The 17,762-nt window shown below is 41.9% G+C and overlaps 1 protein-coding gene across 13 annotated transcripts in view; it reads left to right on the top strand.

The window, feature by feature from the left end:
* The window catches only part of ADCK1 (aarF domain containing kinase 1), an 81,994-nt gene that overhangs the window by 8,019 nt on the left and 56,213 nt on the right, over positions 1–17,762 (top strand). For all 13 annotated transcript variants that reach the window (XM_042814918.1, XM_042814919.1, XM_042814911.1 and 10 more), the window contains one exon: positions 2,167–2,250. In XM_042814918.1, coding sequence (XP_042670852.1) covers positions 2,167–2,250 — 84 coding nt within the window. The remainder of the gene's footprint in view (positions 1–2,166; positions 2,251–17,762) is intronic.

Raw genomic sequence — 17,762 nt, forward strand, 5'->3', positions numbered from 1 at the left:
AGGAGAAAGGATGTGTGGTTAGGAAAGCTGGGTTAGAACTATAAAACTTCAGACAAATTTCATTTGAGATGGATTAGGAAGATTTGAATCTGCTTGTACATAATGCATAGTGGTTCTGTAGTCCTTTGCTGATCTTCCTCAGAAAGTTGATGAAGTCCTCAGTTGCTGAGAGAACTGGCTTTTGTTTATATGTGGGAACATATACATACAACTGAGGGAACGTTGTACCATGATTTGGTGAGATCTGAGGATGGTTTTAGGAGTGGTGGGAAGAGCATAAGGAATTGAGGGTCACTAGAATCAAAAGGAAGGCCAAGCCTTTGGGACATTGAGCTCTGCACTGGATACATCAGTTAAAGAAAGTAATCTGGCATTGGAGAAGGGAGGGACCAGTTGATCTTGTAGGTCTTTTTATGTCTCTGAGATTCAGTCTCGCTCTGTAATGTGAACAATTCTTGGTTGAGAATGAATTTGGTAGCCTGGACAGCGTCATGTTTCAGACAGTTTTCTGTGTTCTGATGAAGTCAGAAGCCTGGCGGAGCGTTGCGCATTTGCCATATTTCTTTGAGGGTAGCCCAAGTTGTTTGGAGTATGTGAAATGAGCACTGTGCTGTAGCTGGAGTATTTCTCACACAGTAACAGGGATTTGGCAATGTCAGTGTTGCCTATCAGGATCATCGTAATACTAATTTAGTGTTTAAGATTATGATGTAATTAGCAAATAGTTAATTAATTCCCTTGTCCTCAGTAATACAGGCCAATCTGTTAGCTGCTTCTCTTCAAGTTGGAGGTGATAATTACCCTCGCAGACTAGAGATAAAATACAAACCAACTCAAGCATTCATGCAAGACTGATTTGAACATCCTTTCACTTCACAGTTGTTGCTTGAGGTTGGAAAGATACTTTGAAAAATTTTTCTTTTGAGTGTGTGTCTGTGTAGCTGTGCACCTTATGAATTCATCAGGGGCAAGAGAGCCTGAAAAACCAGAAAAACGTGGTTTGCTCAGTTTCTAGTCTGGAAAACAGGAAACCTAAACTCCACAAGGAAAGAATACATCTATTTGTATCTCATTCCTAGCTGGATTTCCTCATGGATGCATCTCTGAGCCTTTGACTATTGCTTTGTTGACTTCAGTCACTCTGTTTTGAAACAGATAGGATCTCCCTTTCTGCCTGACTCTTCTGATCCTCTGATTGTGCTTCAGGTGTTTCATCTGTGCCTTTCCTAAGCATATGTGCAGTGTAAGAAGGCCAGGAATCCCATTCCACAGTGAGATGCCACCCCTTTGCTAGGGAGGTTTTAGGAAAGCTTTAGATCTGTTTCATGTGAATGGTTCTTTACGGCAAGGATCTTAAAGTTTAAGTGACATTCCTTTCTCTCCCTCCAAGTAAATTTTGAGGGCATGAGCTGTGTTTTTATGTTCCATTTGCTGGCCTGACTGTGGAAAGAGAGGAACTTCAGTCAAAGGTTAAAACTGTGAAATACCCAATATTCATTTTCAGAAATTAAGGCATTTAGAAATCTCGTTTTATTGTCTGTGGCTATGTCTAGCTAATAAGCTTTAGCTGGTTCTCCATATTGTACTTTTGTAATTGGGTATCTGACCCTTTTGCCCTCTAGTCCTTCATGAAGTTGAGTATCCCTGCCAGTATTACTCCCTGTGGTTATCAGTGAGCCTGTGTAGAGCCACTCTGTTTCCCTGCTGAGCCTTCTTTCTAGACCGAGCTCCCTATGTGCCAGTGTGCAGTTAGACAAGCTGGAGGTGTGAAGATCAGGTGTAGGATAATGGGTGGGGCACAAACAGGGCTTCTGTAGCATTACTAGCTGCAGACCTTATTGTGGAAACCCCAGATGGCTGGCTAAAATCTGAGCTCACGGTGCAGTACAGAGATTATGAAAGTGCTTAGAGCTTCTCAAAAGGAAGATAGTATGGAAATGCCAAACATTGGCTATTTTTAATAGCTGCATGCCACTGAGATTCCTGCACTGCTTTCTCTAAATGTTTAATGCTTTTTTTTTTGTTTCTACAGTTGATTACTGTGAACTCTACTGTAGAGCTTCAACTTTGTAGCCTGAACTACATACATCCTCCTAAGCAGATGGTTTGTTGTTTTTCAGTCCAAGATAACTGCAGAGCTTGATCAACTTTTGTTTTTGTTTGCAGACAGCAGTTATCACCTATGACTACCTCACCTCCCTTCGCAATGTCCCATATGGATCAGAGGAATATGACTTCCTCAAATCACAGGTAGGTTATACTACTGGTTGTGTTCCTTGGAAGCTCTTTGAGGCACAGGTGTGTTGCCAAAGCCATTACCATAAAACAAGCTATCAAGCTGTCAGCTTAATGATTCAACACAACTTCTACCAAACTGTTGATAACTGCAGAGGCAAACTGTGGAGCATTCTGGATAAGAATTGGGCAATACCTGCATTGCTGAATGGAGAAGTTCCTTTGTCAAGAGGAGGCACATGCAACCACTGCTTGCTTATGCCTGTTGGAGATTCAGGTTCTTATTGTATGGGGTAAGATGTGTTTGGGCCTTGTTACCAGATCCCTGCTGTCTGGAGTGGTTGTGTGGAGGTCAGGAGCAGAGAATGGTCTGGCAGTGGTTTCTTATACTGTTTATCCAAGCATATAACGCTTGAAGGCTGAGACTTTTAAGTAAAAGCAGAGTTTTGGGCAGGAAATAATAAGGATGAATTAGGCCTTTCAGCCTTTCAAGAAATCAGAGGTAATTGGGCAATGATACATTTCACTGTAAGACTCTATTTTGTTGTGTTTTGATATAGCTAACTAATGTGAATAGAAAATGCATTTCTGGTGAGAAATATAAGAATCCCTGTTGCTCCTCTGAGACCTGTGCTGCACCTTTCACTCAATCCTGCAGCTATACAGTATCTTCTTCTGTGACTGCTGCTAAGTTTTACTTCTGTTTGTATAGTGTAGCCACTGTCTCTCTTCTATTCAAGCTCAAGACTGAGTTGGAGTGAGAAATATGGTCTACGCCAAATTAGACAAGTCTGTGCAATACTTTTAAAATAAGATATTTAACTTTTTTCTTCTTAGTATGTACAAAATGTAGGCAACTGATGTGGTTGAAATGCTTGAGTTAGTGCTCTCCAGGGACTCTCAGACCAGAGGAGCTCTAAAGCTGGACACAGCAGTAGGCCTTGCTTGTGGTTGAGCATTGGGCTCCATTTCCTGCATCATACCAAGGTGTGTGTCAGCCATACTGGTTCAGACCTCATCCAAAATTAGAAATCAATGGCATTTGGACTTAAGCATGCTTTGGGTTCTTCTGGCAGAAAATTGACACCAACAGCATGGTCTTAAAGGGTATTTAGGATAGTTTACAGAGCGGTTTCTCTAGGCTTGTTCTCATCCTCTCCTGTGTAAAGATGTTAAGCAGTTCTGTTACAGTGCTTCATCCTAAGTGAGTGGCACTCATACTCTGACATAAACTAGGGATGGGCTTGTTGGACTCCTGAGCTTTGCTTTCCACCTGCCCATGTTTCTGCTGTTTGCCTTTGAAGCCTGGTTTGCAGAAGGACTGCTTGTAGCTTTCTTGGGCAACAACCAAGTTATGGAGTCATCAGTACTGTGGACAACTTGTTATTTGGCAGCTTTTTGTAGCAGCCCTTGCAAATTCCTGACCTTTTGCTGTATGTGTCCATGACTTCATTAACCTCTGTCATGCAGGCTTCAGTGGTTTGTCAATTCATACCTTTGCAGCTGGTCCAGGCCCTGTTTGCTGGTGCTGCTCAGAGCTGTGCTCTCCTTGTGAGGCAGCCAAGACTAGCTGAGTCAGCATCTGCCTGTGGCAGAGTGGTGTGGCCAGCGCTAGCCTTTGGCTGTGTGAAGAGGAATGATTGGGGAGATGGAGAGGAGAGAGTAAATGCAGACATAGTGTGAATTGGCAAAATTCTTTGACCTGTGAAGGTCTGTCCTCCTGTTGGCAAATGTTAAAAAAAAAATTTGTTGGTCTAGAACCATCTCTGAAGAGGGTGATACTTAAGAAGTTGATTCTAAAGGTTAGGCGCTGGATGAGACTAAGAGAACATGAATCCTCCTCCCAAGTGTTCTGTGTGAAGGATAGTTATCCAGATGCTTTGTACTTGTACTTGCCTCTGTTCTTGATAGATCTTTGGTGCTCTTGGCCATGAATTGCATTCTTCTGCCTTTCTGTCCTTCCAGTGAAGCCAGGTGAACTTCCTCTCCATATACTGAGTTTGGACTTTCCTTTTAAACATGTGTACGAGTTGGTTACTGGTTTCCAGCTTCTTTTTTTTTTTTTTTGTGCTGTGCTTAGAGCAGAGTTTCTATGAGGTTTGGGTTTAGTGACACTAGGACTGTGTATACTACCAGCAGGTCCAGGTGCAGCTACTGTGCCTCTCCTTCTGGAGATAAGATGCATGCAGCTGCATTCATGTCTGAGATGGGGATATATCTTGTGAATCAAAAAGGGCTACTTTTGGTGTAGCTTGTCCTGGTGCTCAGTATACTGGTGGGTGCTGCTTGAATGCAAATAGTACTTAACTCTCTTCAGATCCTCTGTCAACCATTAAACTGAGGCCTCTAAATTACCCACAGGGTAATTTAGATGGGAGATGAGAAGCTTCGGAGGCAGCACCACCAGTGCCTAAGCCTGTTGGGGTGAAACAGGGGCACAGTCATTAGGAAGCAATTAAATGCAAATCAGATTAAGAAGGAAGTGGGTTCCTCAAGGGCTTTTAGCCAGGTTCCTGCTTAGCTCCAAGGAAACCTCTTCAATCTTACTCTATTTTTCTGTCCCTCATGGGCCACTTTGATGCTAATGTTCTCAGCTAGTCAGTTCTAAGCATCTTTTTATGGTCAGTAGATTGGTGAAGTATTTGCTACTTTCTACAGGGCAAGAAGCAGTAGCTGGAATTTCATTGTGTGTCCCTGGGGTTGGTTTTATCATTTGTGTGTCTGTGTGTTTCCTAGCAGCCACAAGATGTGAGGAGCCGCCTTTCTGAAGGCACTCATAGACCTTCTTCAACAGTAGTGAAAAGAGGCCTTAACTTTTCCATTGCTGCTGCTTTCTGTAGCAGGGATGAATCTACTCAAGAAGTCAGACCATAGCAATGTCCATAACATTGCTTCCTTCACCTCATTGCTGATGTCTGGACATACTGAGATGAAGTTCTTTTCTGGCACGTTCTTTTTCTGCATATGAAGATATTGCTAGGATACTGATACCAGGGCCAGTGGTAGCCAGAGTTAGACTCAAGATGTGGGATGTCTGTAGGTCTAGTGTCAGAAAGATTTTGGGAAGGTACAAGCTTTCTTCAGTACATGCCTTTTTTTTTTTTCATTAAATGTTTCCAACCATTCTTGTACGTATGAGCTTGGACATTTCTTTCTGTTCCTGCCTTTGGTTGTATGGAGAATCAGAGGAATCATGAGGGTACGGTGCCCTTTCCCAGGTGGATTGTTTCTTATGTATTCCTTTCTCAATAAACAATTCTATTATGTGAAGGGCTACATTTCTTTAATATCCCCCTGCCTCCTTGAACAGTTGTTTCCCCAGTCCTGAGTCAGCCTACCCTTTGACATTTCCATTGTTCCTCTCATCATAGCACCTGGATGCCTTGTTTGACACTTCCTATATTGCTAGTGTCAATTTCTGTTGATCCTGCTGTCAGGAGGTATCTCACAACACGTTTGTTTAAGAACTGGTGTCAGTGGGCTTCAAAGTTACCATCATCAGAGTAAGAGGATTGCAGTGGGTTGTTCAGCTTGCAAATTTCTACACTAGTGATCATAGCTAAAAATCTTGAGCAGGGCATTTATTTTGTCATTTTACTATGTAAGGCAGAAGTTACTGCTGCAATTCTGGATACAGATTTTTTTTTTTTTTAACAGAGAGGAGGTAGCAAGGAGAGAGAATCTTTGGTCAAGGTGTCTCTGGAGACAGTAAGAATCCATTCTTGAATTAACTTTGGCAATAGAGTTGCTTTGTCAGGGAAAAGCCATTTGGGGAGGTTAATTAACTTCCTCCTTTAGAGAACAAAATGTGGATGTTCTCATTCAGGCTCTTGGTTGTTGGGCTTTCAGTATCTGGACAAATATTTTGAAGGTGTAACCTTGTGACCTTGTGCCATCATTTAAACAGAATAGTATTTCTTGTTCCTTCAGTTATTATGGTCGTATGTCATGTTTGTTTCTCATGGTGAGGTGAGTATTGTGGGGAAAAAAAAAGTCTTAGAGTGATGTTGCTTGACTGAGGGACCCTACCACCCAGGTAAGAAAACAAATGAATGTGCCTGCGTATGTTTGGCTGTTTTTTTAATATCATACACTTCCTGATAGCTATTTTGCTGGTCTGAGCTTGTCTCTGTGGCCTTCCACCATGATCTAGTAATACTGTGTGTCTTTATAGGAAGAAATATACTAAAATAGTTTCTTCACGTTGGATCTAGAGACTGTGCCTGCAGAGAGATGCCTGGGAGGCCTCCATGACAATCCTGCAAACTGATGGCTCTGTGTGGGGACCAGGGCTTGTTCTCCACCACAGTTGGTGCATGCACTGGTGGTTCTCTTTGCCTTCAAATTGAGTTGGAAAGGCTGAGAAGAATGAAATTCCATAAGAGACATGGAGTAGCTGTTAGGTAGTAGTGACTTTCTGTCACTGAGCTAAACGGGAAACCAGTAAGGGGGATAAAGAACTCCACAGCTTGTCTGTGGTACCTGAGCTGATAATGTTAGGCTGCCCCGTGCTTGTTCTCCCAAGGATTTATCTTCATCTAAATGGAATGATGGACAGTAATGCAGCCTAAAAAAAGCTACTAGCAGAACCAGCTGTTGCCTTGATGACTCTCCACTTCCAAGTGTCCTGTTCAGCAAACTTTTTGCCAACACGTAAAGCATGGAAGCTTTGCACCAGAAACACATAACACATAGCACAAGCTGTAAAATAGATCTTAAAGTTTTGAGACACTTCCTTTTCCTTCTCCTATTTTCTAGAGTACAGCCAGCTGAATGTTATGGTCACAGCATCTCTAGGTTTTAATTTTGTAGTGCGGAAGGTCCATTTTAGGGTGAGTGCCTACAAAGCAGGAAGTCCTTCAATTCTCTGCACAGGTTTATTTAGAGAAATAGGCCATCTCACTGTGGTGTTTCTGGAGGAGAAGGAAGAAGTGAGGGGAAATGATACCTAAATCATTGCACTTTTCTTGCTGGCTCAGCACTCTCATCCCTGAAATGCCTCACAAGGAGCATGAGTGTTGAGTATCAGGTATGCAGCTGATCTGCAAGGATTGCCTAAGTAGTCATGTGTCTTTCAGGCACCTCCCCAACTGGAGTGAAACTGTGGAGCTTGGGAACGTTCTGCCTTCTCTCCTCCAGGTGGGGCTATCCCTTTGTATTTGAATCCATGAGGACCTCATTGCTTTTTTATAGTTGCTGGGGTGCACGTAATAGCCAGAGGAACATCTGAAGAACATTTCAGCTGGTGCAGAGAGGAACCTATTGGAAACTCTTGAAGGATGTGGGTTGCAAGGAGCTTGCATCATGAGGAGCACCATGAGAGGAGCAACTGGAACATGAAGAAATAGTTTTATTTAGTTTTAGACTACATCTTGAGTCTTGGTGTGAAATAGACAGTCAGTGGTGCAAAGTCGGAGACTTGGAAAGAGATGGCTTTGGCTTTGAAGAGCTCAGGGTTTAGACTGACTTGTTTGCCTGGATTTTCACCCTGGATTTGAATGGTGCAAATAGATATGCATGCAGGATTTGTTAGAGAACTGAAGAGGGAAGGAAGCAAAAAGGAAGTGAGATTTCTTATTGTTGCTACTGCATGTAACTTAAGACTGTTCTGAGTTTGGATCAGTACCTATGTAGGGATGTTTTCTTAGTGAAGATCTGGTAGTTTTCAACTACTAATCAGACTACTAATCAGTTTATGTAACTTAATAGAATCATAATAAAGCCAAGGATAGAAGGGGCCTTGGAACACCACCAGGTCCAGCCCTTCATGGGAATTGACAGAAGCTGAAACAACTTGGTTGTTGCAGGTTGCCTGTGAAATCAGAAGGGATGACAAGTAACCAGTGCTTTACGTATTTTAAAAAATAGGAATATAATTGGCTTGAGAGTTATATGAGTATATGAGACTGGTGAAATAGGTATCTAATCAGTCATGTGAGGATAGAGTATGGTGATATAAAAACAGAGGTAGAAAGACTGTTGTTGCATGCAGAAGATATCAGGACAGGTTGGAATTTCAGAGCAGGGATGAAAACTGTAGATTTGATATGCTAAATTAGTGACCTTACAGCACTATCCCCAAAGTTTATCTGATAAAAGAATGTGCTGAAGGGTAGCACACAATTATCTTACCTGTCAAGCCAGTGTCTTTAGTCTCTTAAGTGAGTGCTGGTTGATGTCTTGCAAACAATTCCCTGAAGCTTTTATCAATGTTGAAGGCATCTTAGTGGGTTTCAGGCTAATCCTTTCGCATGTGTGAGGGCTACCCAGTTTGCACTCTTGAGGTTACAGTGCCTCTGTTGGGAACTCTTTTGTGTTCCTCCATCCAGTGTCTCAGGGCCAGGCAGGAGGCTGTGAGGCTGGGGAAGACTTGTGGACTAGAAAAAAGGGAGCAGTGTATCTCTGAGTTGGAACAGCTGCTGATGTAGTCTAGAAACAAAACAAAATGTAGAGTTCAGTACTGGGTTTGAAAGCAACCCCTTCATTTATTGACTGGGGTGTTCAGATGCCCTGCCTAGAAAAATCTGCTGATGTGAGTACATGTCTGCATTTTAGTGCATCTGGACGGGTGTATCTATCCGCCTGTAGGTATGTGCCTATGTCCAGGGTTTATTCGTGTTGAAAAAGCCACTTCCAAGGCAGAATCCAAGATGTCTCTGGTGGAGTGAATCTTGACATCTGGCCTAGTTAAGCCTGCTTTTGGTCTCATGCAATTGGTTTGAGGTTTCTCCCCCCTCCCCGCTTTTTTCAGCGACTGCAAATTCTGCTGATGGTGCACCGTTCAGAATAGCTTGCTGCTCCTTCCTCTGCAGCAGCATCATTTTGGCAAGTCTGACACCAGTAACAACTTGTTTTTGTCAGTGTACTGAGCTGATGTGACTTGCAAGGGGCCCACAGGGAGCAGATAAACATAGTGACAGGGGTTGTCTTTATACAGCCTCAACTCTGTTCCTAGCTCCACTTTAACAATGAATTTGCGTGTGAGCCTATATGTAAACACACATGCACAGTGCTTTATGAAATACCTCCTGCTAAGCCTGGATTTGTTTACTGGCTTGCCAGCTTTGCTGAATTTAGAGGAAAATTCACTGGAAAGATTAGTAGTGGAATTGGTTTTAAAAAAAAAAAAAAAAAAAAAAAAACAAAAACCCACACAACAACAAAAAGGCAACAACAAACCAGATCCTAAAATGTCTTTACTGCCCCTGCAGTTTATTTGAAAATGTGTTGGTTTTGAGTAGCCTGTGAACTCTGTGCATCCAGTTTGTTATCATAGGGCTGCTCTGAACACAGGTGTTCTGTTTATTTTTTTTTTTTTTTAGCTTTGCTAAAGGGCAGCAGGCTTTGCACTCCCACTTGTTTATTGTAGAATTGTTGTGTGAAGAAGGGAAGGTGCAGTTTCTTCCCTGGAGCCCTTTCCATTGTATTCACAGTTAGGCAGCACAGCTGGACATTTCCAGAGCCCAGCAGGAGGTTTTTCATCTCTGAAATGCCCTGGTAGTGCCTGTTCTGTATCTCTTCCTCTTCCTTACTTTTATTTCTTGAAGTAAGCTGAGGTTTTGCTACTGTAGTCTGAATGTTCACTGCCAGTGATGGTTTCTATGTGCTAAAGAGTTAGCAACAGCAGGGCTGTTAGCAGGGACCTTGCTTTCCTTGCTTTGTGCTGGTGCTTGTGCTGAGCTGCTTGCTTGAAGATGACATGTCTGCAGCCTGAAGACTGTGAAAGGGTCCCAAGTGCTATACCTGCTCCTGACTGGCAGGTCGTAGATTTGCTGTAGCTTCCCTTCATCTCTATTGGCCCCAGAGGCCACAGATTAGGGGCAGGTGAGTACCTGGCCTGGATTTACTTCCTGTTCTCTTGCTTCACTTCCAGCCTGCTGCAGCTCTGCTCTTACCTCCCACTACTAATGCTCCAGCACTGGCTGCCACCTTCCTTGCTCTCTGCCTCCTGGCAGATGGGATACAGACTTACTTCACCTAGTGCTGCACTCATTGGTTGCTCACAGGGCAAAGGTTCACCACAGAATTAATTTTCAGAGAAAATTGAGACCCAAGCCCAGGCTGGTTTCATTGCCAGGCCCAGTCAGGTCTCATATGCTGCAACTTCGCATGTTTCTGTCAATGGCAGCTGAGCCAGGAGGTCTCCCCTTCCTGGTTCCCTTCTGGAGTAGTGTCCTGAGCAGTGCCTGAGCTTGGTCCTGACCTGGAGTCACAAGCAGCTGTGCCTTACTTTCTTTCCTGGAACTTTCACTCCTGAAAAAATTCAGTGTCAGGTTCCATAGTTTGCTGAAATCTGATGAACTCATGGCATGAGAAACTCTTCCAATTACTAACAGCCTACAGAAGCCATTATACTGCATATTAGTTATGAAAGACTAATACAGGCATATGGCTTCTAGTTGAAAAATATTAAATGCAAATAAAGCAACAACAACAAAAAAGGTTCTGTCCTTTTGCAAAATCCATTAAATGGTGGGGGCATATGTGCAGCTAATGAAGAAAGGTTGCTTAAAATATCTCAAAAAAATGTTCACTGCTTATAATTGTTGGACATATGTGTAGTTAATTAAAGAAATAATGTGTAGATAAGTCACACAACCACCATCCCAGTAACAGATGCCCCTCCTCCTACCCACATTGCTCAAGAAATTTCATCTCAAGAAGGGGAATGATTCTCAATTGCAACCTACCTAGTAATTAACCACACTGTAATTCTGATGTGCAATGCTGTCACCCACCATCAGATGGGAGTGGAAAAGGCCCTGCATTTTGTTGATGGTTGAACATTTGTTTTCCTCATCATTTTGACACCACAGGTAATTGCCATTCCTGAAATATTCTCTTGCTATCATTACAAAGCAACTGTTAGGGACAAATTAATTATGAAGAGTCTCGTTATGACAGATTAATAGGCCAACAGAGATTTCTTCTTCTTTCAAGCAACTGAATAGTAAAATCTAGCAGCTCCCATATAACTGTTAGGATCATGTGTTTTTCTGTAAATCAAGATGTGCTTTGCTGGAGATGAGGGATATGCAAAACTAGAAATAGTGTTTCCAAGCTTACTTTAACTGAGCTTTTGGTTTTCCAATATCATGTGCCAAAACAAGCATGAGGTAAGGCATTGCCATATGGAGGGGAGGTCTTCGTGATTGGTATTGAATCAGTAGGATCTCGGTCCAGCAGCAGTGATAGACTTGTGAATTTGATGGGTTTTAGAACGAGGCACCAAGTCATTATTTGAACTACTTCGTGTTCTCTAAGGGTTCTTGTTGTGAAGGACATAAGGTCTGTGTTGTTCAAGCCCAAGAGAGTAGGAGTTGGAAATAACTGAATGGCTCGTGGCTGTGTTTAGAAGTTCACCCATCTTATGTAGTCCGGACAGTAATTCATGTGGACTTGTTATCTGTGCTTTCAAAGAGGCAGTTAGATTATATCTCATAATGGACTGCCTACTACAGGATGTTAGTAAATCACGTGCTGATGGGCACGCAATTAAAAATGAGTTCATCTTATGCTCTAGAACAGGCATAATGTAGATTTAAAGAAGCCTCCTGGGGGAATTCGTATCATCAGCTTTGCCTTGTCTGAAGTCTCACTCAAGTTCTTAGGCAGCAGTGACTTAGCAAAATCTAATTGGGACCAGCATCCTCTCTCTTGAGTTTATCAACGCTAACTGTTTATACAGCACTCTCTCCCTTCCTTCAAAAGGATCAAATCCTCAGTGGTACAGCTCCCCTTTGTGCCGTGATCTTCCTGGTAGAAGATAGAAGCTCCACTTATTTCTAGAGACAAAACCAAGACAATATCTATCACATTTTCCATGCTAACCTGCTTTCTGGAGTCAATTCCATGTTTCATTTTAACTTCATCCTTTTTTTTTTTTTTTTTTTTTTTTTAAGGGATTTCCAGGTGAAGTATGCAGATTTAGTAAGAACTCATAGATATCAGATGCTAGTAATCCATAAATAATGCTTTCATTGCTTTCTTCACAACCATTTTATGCAGTGCTTAATTCTCTGTGGTCCTTTTTGTCACTCAAATTTTGTCTTTGGGTCTTATTCACAGTGATTGTGTTTTGCCAGCAAGGTCTGATTCATTCGAGAATCTTTTTCAATATATATATATATATATATATATATATTTTTTTTTTGGTCAGGTCTCATACTGATTGACTTTATGATAGACCATTTGTCTGGAGTTTATTATTTACCTTCTAGTCAGCATTAAAAAGTGCCTGGTTTTGACTTGTATGTCTCTACTGTAGTGTCATCTTTGTTTTTTTTCTTGTCCAGCGTTAGCCTCCTATGCAGATTCTTCTCCTTTTGGCAAAGGAAAACCTTGACTTTTGCTCATGTGAGATTCAAACTGAAGCCTCTGGATGTTTAGGTGGTGTTTTGTTTTTTTTTAAATTGTGACAAGTATGGTCAGTTTAGCAGTATTCTCCACTGAGGAGTTCTAACTGGGTAATGAAGGAGCAAGCTTTTCTTACCCCGCTTCTTCAGCTACCTGCAAAAGTTATTTGTAGTAATTGGCATCTTTTATATCAAGAAAAGATCTGTCTTAGATTTCTACTGGATAAAACCTATTTCTTGCTATATGTAGTTGCTTCTCTGGGAGAGTGGGAAGTAAGGATGGTGATAATTTTCCACAGGCAATGAAGAAAAGATCTGTTTTAGAATGCCCCAGTTTGAACCACTCTTAATGACTACTGACCAAACATTTTGGTCCTGGATAGAATAGATAACCTGAAAATTAAGAAATGCAGTCTTTCTGCTCCTTTTCTTGTTGAATGTGTGCCAGCTTCTTGTGCACTGATACTATTTCGTGTTGTACCCAGTTCCTCATAAGTAGAGTAATGGCTGACAGTGAGTCTACAGTGGGATTGGGCACTTCATTTTATTAAAATTACAATGAAACAAGACATCCATCAGCTTTACTAAATTTTTTACTTTTGTTTCTTATATTTGATGTTTACAAATGCGGCATCCCTGCCTTTGTGGATACTCATTCATCTCCTAGGTGAGAGGTAAAACTCAACGACTGGGCAATGGAAAGGGCAAAATGTTGAAAATACAGATGTACGTTAAGATGGTCTCAACTTCATTCCCTTCACAACCTAGGTGAGCCATAGCCAAGTGCAGGGTGAACGCATGCAGTGCTTTTTGTTGTGATGCTGCATAAAATAAAGTCAATTGCCTCTGGTATTGCTGAGGGTAATTCCTTTTGCCTAATGTGGGAGCAAAAGTAATCTGCTCTGGGTAGTGACCAAACATCATACAGGTACACTTGGGCTGTCCTTTTGCTAATCTCAATGTGATGCCATAATATTCATACTTTTTAGTTTTTTTAAACTGCTACCTTGTGCTATTTTTAAGTGGCACCCTCAAAGTCAATGCGAGTTCTCACTGTTTCTTGTGTTCGTACCATCCATAAAGATTCAGCAGACCAAATGCCACTTCCAGGGGCACCCACATCAGTGTGTTTTTTCCGAATTCTGCTTTGATTGGCAACTACACAGACCAGCTGTTTCCAATGTGAAAGCAGAGGAGTGGCTATGAGGAGGGATCTCACCTTCTAATTGCAGTTTAGCAAGTCTGCTGTTTGTACATGAATCTGAAGAAGCACCAGCTCAGTCTCCATAGTGGTGTCACTGTTGGGATGCTAGCTGATGCAGCTTCCTTTCTTGGTGTGGAGCTGTGTGCTCTTAACTAGAGGAAAAAAAAAAAAAAAAAAAGCTGGAGACATTTATATATTTTTCATTGAAGATAGCAACTCTGATACCCAGAGGGGATCAGATCTGCTGAGTAACAAGCGGGCTTTTTTTCTTTTCCCAACACAGGCCTTTTAAAATTAGAACTGTGCTTTACTACTGGTGATGATTTAGTGCCGCTGCAGCCACTCTATAGGTTGGATGTAGTGCTATGACAGTTGTAGCAATTGTTTTTTTTTTTTTTTTTTTTTTTTTAAATTGACAGCGTAATCCCATGGTTGTTATCTTTCCTGAGTTCCTAGTCAATCTAATTTAATCACTTCTAGGTATTTCATGTATTGCATTCTTTCTCCTCTTCAGGCACCCTTTTCTTATGGGGAGAGGGCTGTGCTTTAAAGGTCAGGGCATTTCAGGGAGAAGAATCTGCCTGTGTCAGTTTGGTAAGGGAATGATTTATTGAGATCTCTAGAGAGACTGCAATGGAAATTCTTCTTTCTGGATTCTGTGACCAAACCAAATGCTGTGGTGTGACTGTCACTGAGGAATTTAACTTGTTTTCTGTGCTTTCCTGGCCATTGTAGTGACCTGCCAGGAGTGAAGCTGCATATGTAGAAGGGGGAGAAGCTGCTGTCACGTGGCTTAATTGCTGACTTTGACTGAGATAGGTCCTGACTGGAGGTCAGCTGTGACATGCAGCTGGTAGGGTGGGATTCGACTGTCGGGAAGAAAAAAATGTCAGCCCAGATTCTTCGGCACTGACAAAGTGGATGTGATGATTTCTCCCCTCCAGCAGCAACGGCTGCCTCTGCTCTTCCTTCTTCCCTGCACACCCACACTAGGAGAGCAGACTGTGTGAAGCTACTGTCTTGCGCCGCTGCTGCTGAACTAGGTGGGATTTAGCTGAGCTTTCTTCATCTTTCCTTCTCTGTGTATGACATCCATCTTTATAAATCTCGTCTGTCAGCGTATCTTAGAAATTCCTCTAGACTCTTTTCCAGCTCCATTTTATTGCAGGATGGGGTAAGGGGACTAAAGAGGCAATCAAGTGCCCATCCTTGTGTCTGCTACTGGGGTCTGTTGCTTCTCTTTGAAAGTCAGGAATATTCAATATCGAACAGATTAACTTGATATTCATTTCATCTCATTTTTCACCTCTTCACTGCCCCCATTAATGCTCTGTATGTTTCCTTTCGCATTTACAGTGTCTGATTGCTTGAGCAGTTGGAAGATGTTACCAAGTTAATCCTCTTGGTATCACTGGTTTTATTACTGAGAGCAAATCAGGAAACTCGTTCTCATCAATACCATCCTGGCTCAGCTGTCTTGCAGTGGCTCCTGTCATTCCCTGCCTGGTTTGTTTTGCTTGCTCTATACCTGGGACTTGGGACTTTTTCAGTGAAAAGACCTTCTCTACACCCCTGTCCCTGTTGCAAAGGCTCCCTGTGCATAGCCATTAAGGACCAGTGGCAACTAAATCCTACTGTGGCCTTGTTTGAGCTAGTTTCCCCTCGTTTTCTGTTGCCGAGGGCTAGAACTCACTTCCCATGCTAATTCCTACCCAATGTTTTCTTGTGCAGGTGTAGCTGTCTGGAAAGTATCACACTAGAGCATTTTTGCTGCAAAAATAATCTCTTGCCATTAGTTCATTAGTCTCCAGTTTCCATAGGGTGTGTCAGCAATTCTCGTTTAGGGAGCACTTCTGAATGTAACACATTTCAGTTGATCTTGTTACCTACAACAATTGAAAGCAATTAAAGCAGGACTTAACTGGGAGCCCCCAACCACAGCTATAAACAAGACAGTTTAAGACAGTGTCTTCACAGCCCTCAGCTTGTTTTTCCTCATGATTTGATCTAAGCTGAGCTGAATTAATTTTGCTAGCAAGAATTTGAGATACTGTGTCAAATTTATTATTGTTTCACCTTACTCTGTAACAGGAGCTGCAGACGATGTGATCAGTGGGTTGAGACGTGCCTAATTTTACTGCAGCTTCTGTGAATGTCTCTGCTTCCTGCAGCCATGCTGTTGAATGACTTCCTTTCATTTGTGGGTACTCTGTAGTGAATCACAGGACACCCTTGTGTACCCATTGTCCTCAGCAGGCTTAGATCAAGGGATGAGCACAGAGCTGCACAGAGCTATGAGAGAATTTCACTTGTGTGAGAAATGTAAAGTCTGATTTGGCATATGGAGTGGAAACTGGCCTTCGTTTTGCCCTCCAAGTTTCCCATGAAGTAGCTTGGGCTTTGAAATGTGTGTTCGCCATTCTACCCAGAGGCTTTAGAACATATTACTGTTTTAAATTCCTCTGCCTTTCTTACCTTCTGAAGTTTTACTTTTATATCTCTAGTGAGGCAATGCTCTGGTGTTACTTCAATGTTCATTTACAGTAAATCGTCAACTTTTTTAATTGTGAAGGAGTAACCATCTCAAACAGAGCCGTAGAAACATTTTTTGCTTCTGGTTTCTAAGAATTCTAACCAGTAACAGGGTTTTTTATTGTCCAGTTCTGCCTGTCGTCTTGCTGTTGGTGAATTAGGTAGATAATCTAGCAATGAGAACAGAACAGGGAACTTTGACTTTTATTTCCAGTCCTGACAGTATTGTTCTTTGTGGGACCCACTCAAATCATTTTGCTGATATGAGTTCATTTTTTTTTTTTTTTTTTTATGATTGAAAAGGAAGAATGGAGATTTACCAATGTGAAATGCTTTCAGAGGTATTCATAAAGTTAGCAGTAATAGTGTTAAATGATCTTTATGGTAGGAACTCTTAGATTATGGGCCTGCACAGGGACTGCTGCCACCATTGAGGATTTGTTTACAGACAGTATCTTTCAGGAAGGAGAAAGGAAAATGAGGTCTTGGTTTTCTCTTTTAAGGAAATAATAATTTTGGCTGGCAAAAGATGTCTCTAAATCCATCCAGAATGAACTATCACTTAAAGTTTGTTATGGAACTCAAGTATATTTCTGCCAGGGGGGCATAAGAGCCCTTGCCTCCACTGGCTCCTTGAATGTGTCTGAATCAAATCTGTTGTGGTAAATTACTGCAGAGTTTACTCCTGCTAAGGTTTTGGAAACCAGTGTGGGTATGAACTGGTGGACTGGGTTCTCCTCTGGATTAGGTGCTGACTGCTGCTTTTATGGCTTGTGTCCAATACTGCAGTATATTCAGTGCCTGTACCTACCACAGGAAATACACCATCACCTCACAGTATTACAGCTGATTTTATTTCCTCCTTGTGGTTAAGTTACTCAAATGATCAGGAACTCTACTGCTGATCTGTGCTGAAGGATGTCTTAGTTGTTCCTTGCATCAGAGATCTAGTTTTCTGAATGTTTGTACTTTCAAGCCCTCAAAATTGTGTCTGACGTATAGACCTCTTGTCTGCAGCATCAAATCAATCATTATTTTGGCACAGCTGTCACACATTCACTGGAGGTGATGTCTGTAGATAAAAGGCTCAACTTGATGTCAGTTTCAGATTCCCATACTCAAGAGTGGGTGAGAACAGGCAGGTAATGCTGGAGCAGTGGAGGTGGCCGTCCCTTCCCTATGCTTCTTATTCTCTCTGCTAAGGAGACTTAGGAAGAATAGTACTGTGTATCACAGAGGAGGGGAATCAACTGCTCCCTTCTGATTTTTCTCCTGGACTGCCCCACAGATAACTTAATTGCTGCTCAGTTGTTTCTATTAGCTATTTACCTAAAATTGAGCTGGCTAATGAAAATGTTTCTAATTAATATGAGGCAGATTATAACTCATTACAGCAAGGTCGTCAGTAATGAGGGATAATCAGAGCACAAATGACC

The sequence above is a fragment of the Centrocercus urophasianus genome, unplaced genomic scaffold (assembly GCF_019232065.1).
Source record: "Centrocercus urophasianus isolate 14NV4802_14NV808 unplaced genomic scaffold, USGS_Curo_1.0 seq_14, whole genome shotgun sequence".
NCBI classification, from domain to species: domain Eukaryota; kingdom Metazoa; phylum Chordata; class Aves; order Galliformes; family Phasianidae; genus Centrocercus; species Centrocercus urophasianus.